The sequence below is a fragment of the Fulmarus glacialis genome, unplaced genomic scaffold, assembly GCF_000690835.1.
Source record: "Fulmarus glacialis isolate BGI_N327 unplaced genomic scaffold, ASM69083v1 scaffold28839, whole genome shotgun sequence".
In the NCBI taxonomy this organism is placed as follows: Eukaryota; Metazoa; Chordata; class Aves; order Procellariiformes; family Procellariidae; genus Fulmarus; species Fulmarus glacialis.
The window spans coordinates 17,843-24,329 of NW_009234348.1; the positions used below are offsets into that span (position 1 = coordinate 17,843).

The window sequence follows — 6,487 nt, forward strand, 5'->3', positions numbered from 1 at the left end:
TAAGTCATGTTGGGGTTTGTAATTTTGGCTTCCTACTGACTTGCTGTGAGGTGTCTTCAAGCTGAGCACAGATGCAGAATCAAAGTGTCCCGACACGAGGTGCTTCCCTGTTTTGTTGACTCCAGAGTGATTTGCTTTGGATGAAGGGAAGATGGCCTCGTTGCCTGTAAACTGAATGGCCAGCCAGGGCTGCCTCTGGTTTGAAATACACAGCTGTACTGAGCCATCTGAAAACTCTTCTCCTGTGTCTTCTCAGTAATGGGGGAAGAATTGCCATTTACTGCTTCACACCAGATACATCTGCTTGGAAAGTTCTTTACTGGTTTTATGTTCTCTTCTTGTGGGGTGGTTTTAACAGTGTGCCCTGGAGATGCGAGACTTCCCCTGGGCAGCAGGAGGCACGCGTCTAGAGAATGCTGGAGCTGCAGGAGGGAAGCGCCCAGTGCAAAATCAGAGAGGAGCAAAGAGAAAAAAGGCAAGCAGACAGCCAGCATTGAGAGAAGTGGGTGGCAGAAAGTGCTTCGACGCTGCCTCTGGCGGCACACTCCCCAGAGGAACTTGAGGAGAGCCCATCTGCGTGCGTGTGAGACTGTGAGCTCAGGACTTCTGTCAATGCATTCCAGTAACCCCAAAGTGAGGAACTCCCCGTCAGGCAACACACAGAGGTAAGTAAAAGAGCCTGCAGTCAGCTGCTCTGGATTGGTGCATGCTGCTATCCCTGCTTTGCTGCAGGATTAGCCAAGGACTGGTGCATGTGACTCATTGGTCCTCCTTTGTGCTCCCGTTGGACCCGCTGAGTACCTGAGCACTGGCTGCACAGTGCTGACGAGCCTCCATGTTTGCTAGGCTCAGGATGAGCTGAAAGCTGTAAACCCATGAGGTGTGGATTCTACATTCCTCGTGCCCTCCTCCCTCCCATCAGGTGTCTGAATAGTCTGTAGGAGAGTAAACATGCTGTTTCTGTCTGTTTTTTTTCCTTCCCCCTCTTCTAATGATCTGTTTCCCTGAGGGGTAGTTGGGCAGCAGAAGGTCTCTCTGTCTGTACTTTCACACAAAATGCCTCCTCTGTATTGTTGGCCTGAACAGCCTTGAGAACTGATCAGCTGAGATCCTCTGCATCATTCACCTGCCAGTGCAGCAGATCAGCATCTCTCCTCCACTAATTTGGAAGGCGAAAAATATGGAAGCGAAGCACTGTCCAGGGACTTAACAATGGCCTGATTGACAGCATTCTCAAGTTTGATTATTTACTCCTAGAGGTCATCTGGAGCTTAAGAGTAATTCAGAGAGAATGCCTCTGAGTCAGATGTCTGTCCAAAGGAGGAAGCGGCTTGTGCGAGTCCCACAGTGAGGATGCTAGCAAGTGCTGCCTGTTGGAAGTGGCAGTGATGATGGGAAAACACAATGCAGAAGATCCGATAGCAATGGAGTAACTGGAGGGTGAGGAGGAAGGGGTAGCTAATACGTGTGTAAAACCCAGCAGAACAAAATATTTTCAGGATGCAGTTTGCTGAATGGAAGATGGAAGGAAAGACCCTGAATTTCCTTTGGCAAATTAAAGAAGCTTCATCTGCCTCATTTTGCAGGAGTGTGCAGGGAGATGGTATCCTTCTCTTTCCTTATTCAGAGGCAGGTTGTAGCTGGTTTAATTGTTTTCACGGTCAGAGGTTTGTGTTTTCCTGGCAGCTTGCCCCAATGTATGATGAATGCTGCAGTAATGCTGGGTTTTCCTTGTGCTCCCTGTAGAACTGGATAGGGAGGTGCAAGGGAGGGGGTGGGGGGGTCTACTCTGATCAGAGCTGCAGCGTATAGTTGGGGTCCAGGAAAGTGGTGAGGTGAACTTTATTGTGCCTTGTTTGTTTACTCTGAGCTGGTTTTGGTGTGAGGCACTTCTCTGTGCACATAGAAACCGTTGTCTTTATTGACAGAAGCCCCAGAGGTAGGTCCTCATGTGACAGCGGTTCCTGGGATCTGGCAGGTCTGTAGCTTGCCCTAGTGCCTTCTTGAGCAATGAGATCCCATCTTGGATAATAACCCTTTCAGGGCATGTTCAAAAAAGCACCTGCATGACTCTAAGCTTGCAGGCATTTTTTATTTGTCAGCAATTGTCTTAGCTTGCAAAGGTGGCAGTGGTTGTTTCTGCTTCTCTCTGATCTGTTCCTACAGGGTTGAATGAATCCATGGTGTGATTTGTTACTTTTTTTTTTTTTCCTTTTTGTTTGCTCTGTCCCCAGTAGCCCCAAATCAAAGCAGGAGGTGATGGTCCGTCCCCCTACAGTGATGTCCCCGTCTGGCAACCCCCAGCTGGATTCCAAGTTTTCCAACCAGGGCAAACAAGGGGGCTCCACCAGCCAATCCCAGCCCTCTCCCTGTGACCCCAAAAGTGGAGGTCACCCCCCCAAAGTGCTCCCTGGCCCAGGTGGGAGCATGGGGCTGAAGAATGGGGCTGGAAACGGTGCCAAGGGGAAGGGGAAGAGAGAGAGGAGCATTTCGGCAGACTCCTTTGAACAGAGGGAAGCTGGGACTCCTAATGATGACCCTGAAATCAAAGGTATGTTTGCTAGGATTCGTGCGCAAGTGCAGACAATTAGTCTGAGTCCTCTGAGATGGAGAATTGCTATGCAAGTATTAGCAAAACATTTATTTGTCTGGTGTTCTGTAAGTTCCAGCCAATGAAGTCTAAAGGTCTTGAGAGCAGGCAAAGAGGAGAGGTTGTCCTAGCTGGCATCGATAAATGTCCTGTTCACGCTCAGTTAAAGTGCAGACCTGACTTTGGTGGGAAAGTTCCTTTGTAACTCTGAAACTCCCCCAGAGAATTTGAAAGTACAAATGCAACCTGTTGCTTTCCTTCTGGCCTTTGGCCTTTCAGGAACTGCTCTGTTGTAACTGGGGTTTTGAACAATATGCAAGCCTGTTTTGTCAACATAGGTACATAACCCGTAGCACCCTGACTGGTAACACAAGCCAGAGAGTTGGGATTTCTCTGTTCTGTTCCTGGCTCCAACGTTGCCATGAGGCAGTGCAAAAACAGACTATATGTGCAGTTGTCCATCTTTCCTTTGTTGTCCATTTTCTAGGTCACCTGGCTAAGGTGGCTGAAGGGAAAAAAAAAGTAAAGTTTTGCAGTGTGTTCTCCTTGGGCACAGACGTATTTATATTTGTTCATTTTAGTGTGTAGTTCTGCTATTCTGTGTGGCCATTGGAGAATTCAAAGGGATCAGCTCTGGGAACTGCCACTTGCCTCACAAGAGGAGCTTTCTCCCAGTGGTGCCTGAAGGGCAGCATGGCATTAGAGGGAAGATGCATGGTGTAATAGAAGAATTGCCTTTAGTAGTGCTTGAGGGAGAAGTGGGAAATTTCAGAGGAGGAAAAGCTCTGGTCGGCTTCCAGAAATGGTTTCCAAAGAGCTCCCGAGGTAGTGATTTCCCTTTTTTCCTTATTCTCCCCTTCCAGACTGCAATTCTGCTGATCATGTGAAGTCCCAGGATTCTCAGCACACACCACACTCCATGACTCCTTCAAATGCTTCAGCCCCAAGGTCTTCCACACCTTCCCATGGCCTGACTGCTGCTTTGGAGCCAGCAAGTGGGCAGAAGACTCCATCCAAAGTGGTTTACGTTTTTTCTACTGAGATGGCCAACAAGTAAGTAGGCAGATGCCTGAATGTCTTCAGGGAGCGGGGCTTATATTTGTGCTCCCTTTTTAAGAGATTCTCAAGTGCACTTTCTCTGTCAAGTGCGTTCTTGTAGCAAAAAGTCATTACTTGTTTTGGGGATGCTGAAGGGGCTGGAGTGGAGAATGTTGCTACCTCTTGCCCTCTGAGAAGTGATTATTTATTCCTCTGAGGTGTGTTTGGGTTTTGGGGTTTTTTTGGCAAATGCTGGGAGATACCGTTTTGTAATCCATGCAGTGAGTATAAGCCAGGATGGCTTAAACTGAGACATGAACCCTGAATGCTGATGAGTTTGTAGATGTAAGCATTTTTCTTTGGTACTCATCTAGAGTGAAATATGTGTGGTTAAGTCTCTCTCCCTTCTGCCAGCTGAAGGATAGGAGGGAGGGCGGATAAGAAAAATTGATTCTTAGCTTCAACTGGATATGTGCATTTGTCTGTCTTTGCAGGGCTGCAGAAGCTGTGCTGAAGGGACAGGTGGAAACCATCGTGTCCTTTCATATCCAGAACATCTCAAACAGCAAGGCGGAACGAAACACTGTACCCTTGGTAGGGAATACTTGCATGTGGGTGGGAAGGGAAATGGTAAATGTGCTTGTGTGCATGTGATTCAGAGAGATGGGTAATTATTTACACACTGAAATAAGTTTTAGCGTGGAGAAGAGAGAGACAGTTGTTGTCCTAGCCTTCTGCAAATAAATGTCTTGGATCATCCAAAGAAGAGCTTGAGTCTTGCAATATTTGGGTAGTATATTTAAGGGGTGCCTGCTGTAAAGCAGCAAAATATGTTTCTGCATGGCCAAGATGCTGCTCTGTAATCACTGCGTGAAGGCTACCCTTCCTTGCAAAGTGTGGGCTGGTGGTGTTGAGACAGGACATTTCTTTTGCACCTCTGCTTATGTGACACAGCTGTAAGATGAATGAGTGACAATGTGTGGCTTTCTCTTGCAGAATCCCCAGATCACTGCACTTCGGACTGAACCCAAGCCCCTGCCGCAGCCACAGCCCCCCGCCACCCAGGACCAGAACCCTTCCCAGAATGCCAAAATGCAGCCGACTCCACCCGTGTCAGCGCCGGTATCCAAATCCACTGGCCCCCCTTGCCCTATAGATCAGGACAGTCCCAGTGTGGAAAGCAAAGGGATGTCTGTGGGCAGCCCTGCCAACTCTACCCCGTTGCAGACAGAAGGATTTGGGCAGAGTTCGACCCCCAATAATCGAGCAGTTAGCCCAGTTTCCCAAGGTAGCAATAGCTCTGCTGCAGAACCCAAAGGTCCTCCCCAGCAGGTGTCTGGTGGGGACCCATCCAGTTTGGGTGAGAATCCAGATGGACTGTCACAGGAGCAGCTGGAGCATCGAGAGCGCTCGTTGCAGACCCTGAGAGACATACAGCGCATGCTCTTCCCTGATGAGAAGGAGTTTGCGGGAGGGCAAAGTGGGGGGCCACCCCCAAATGCTGGGGTGCTGGATGGTCCCCAAAAGAAACCTGAAGGGCCAATTCAGGCCATGATGGCTCAGTCCCAAAGTTTAGGCAAAGGGTCAGGGTCTCGGACAGATGGAGGGGCTCCGTTTGGCCCTCAAGGACACAGGGACATGCCCTTTTCCCCAGATGAAATGGGGCCACCACCAATGAACTCCCAGTCAGGACCCATAGGCCCAGACCACCTGGACCACATGACTCCCGAGCAGGTGGCCTGGCTCAAGCTGCAGCAGGAGTTTTACGAGGAGAAGAGAAGAAAGCAAGAGCAGGTGGTTGTGCAGCAGTGTTCCCTGCAGGACATGATGGTCCATCAGCATGGGCCTCGTGGGGTCGTCCGAGGCCCTCCCCCTCCCTACCAGATGACCCCTGGGGAGGGCTGGGGACCCGGGGGTCCAGAGCCCTTCCCTGAAGGCATGAACATGTCGCACTCTCTGCCCCCCAGGGGCATGGCCCCTCATCCCAACATGCCTGGGAGCCAGATGCGCCTGCCTGGTTTTGCAGGAATGATGAACCCTGACATGGAGGGCCCCAGTGTCCCAAATCCTGCCTCCCGGCCTGGACTTTCAGGAGTTAGTTGGCCAGACGATATGCCAAAAATCCCAGATGGCCGAAACTTCCCTCCTGGCCAGGGTGTCTTCAGCGGCCCTGGCCGAGGGGAGCGGTTCCCCAATCCGCAGGGCCTGCCCGAAGAGCTCTATCAGCAGCAGCTGGCTGAGAAACAGATGGGCCTCCCTCCTGGCCTGAACATGGAAGGCATCAGGCCCGGCATGGAGATAAATAGAATGATGCCCTCCCAGAGACACATGGAGCCTGGGAACAACCCCATCTTCCCTCGCATGCCGGTGGAAGGGCCAATGAGCCCCTCCAGGGGGGACTTCCCCAAAGGAATACCCCCACAAATGGCCTCTAGCAGAGAGCTGGAGTTTGGGATGGGCCCTGGCAGCATGAAGGGGGACATGGGCATGAATGTCAGCATGGGCTCCAACCCACCCCTGGTCCCTCAGAAGCTGAGGGAGGCAGGAGTTGGGCCGGAAGAGATGATGAAACTGCGCCCCGGCGTCTCGGAGATGCTCTCCTCTCAGCAGAAAATGGTGCCGCTGCCGTTTGGGGAGCACCCGCAGCAGGAGTATGGCATGGGTCCCAGGCCTTTCCTTCCCATGTCTCAGGGCCCAGGAGTCGGTCTCCGAAATCTCAGAGAACAGATCGGGCCTGACCAAAGGACTAACAACCGGCTCAGCCACATGCCGCCACTACCTCTCAATCCCACCAGTAACCCTAATAGCCTCAACACTGCTCCCCCTGCGCAGCGCAGCCTCGGCCGCAAGCCCTTGGGA

General features: G+C 51.2%; 1 protein-coding gene across 1 annotated transcript in view; it reads left to right on the plus strand.

The window, feature by feature from the left end:
* Nucleotides 1-413: 413 nt before the first annotated feature.
* LOC104082491 (B-cell CLL/lymphoma 9 protein-like) overlaps nucleotides 414-6,487 on the plus strand; it is a gene marked incomplete at its 3' end in the record, with an annotated part of 6,423 nt that continues 349 nt past the window's right edge. The window contains exons 1-5 of the mRNA XM_009585629.1: nucleotides 414-665; nucleotides 2,235-2,551; nucleotides 3,454-3,643; nucleotides 4,123-4,222; nucleotides 4,625-6,481. Of these exons, the coding sequence (XP_009583924.1) occupies nucleotides 613-665; nucleotides 2,235-2,551; nucleotides 3,454-3,643; nucleotides 4,123-4,222; nucleotides 4,625-6,481 (2,517 nt within the window). The remainder of the gene's footprint in view (nucleotides 666-2,234; nucleotides 2,552-3,453; nucleotides 3,644-4,122; nucleotides 4,223-4,624; nucleotides 6,482-6,487) is intronic.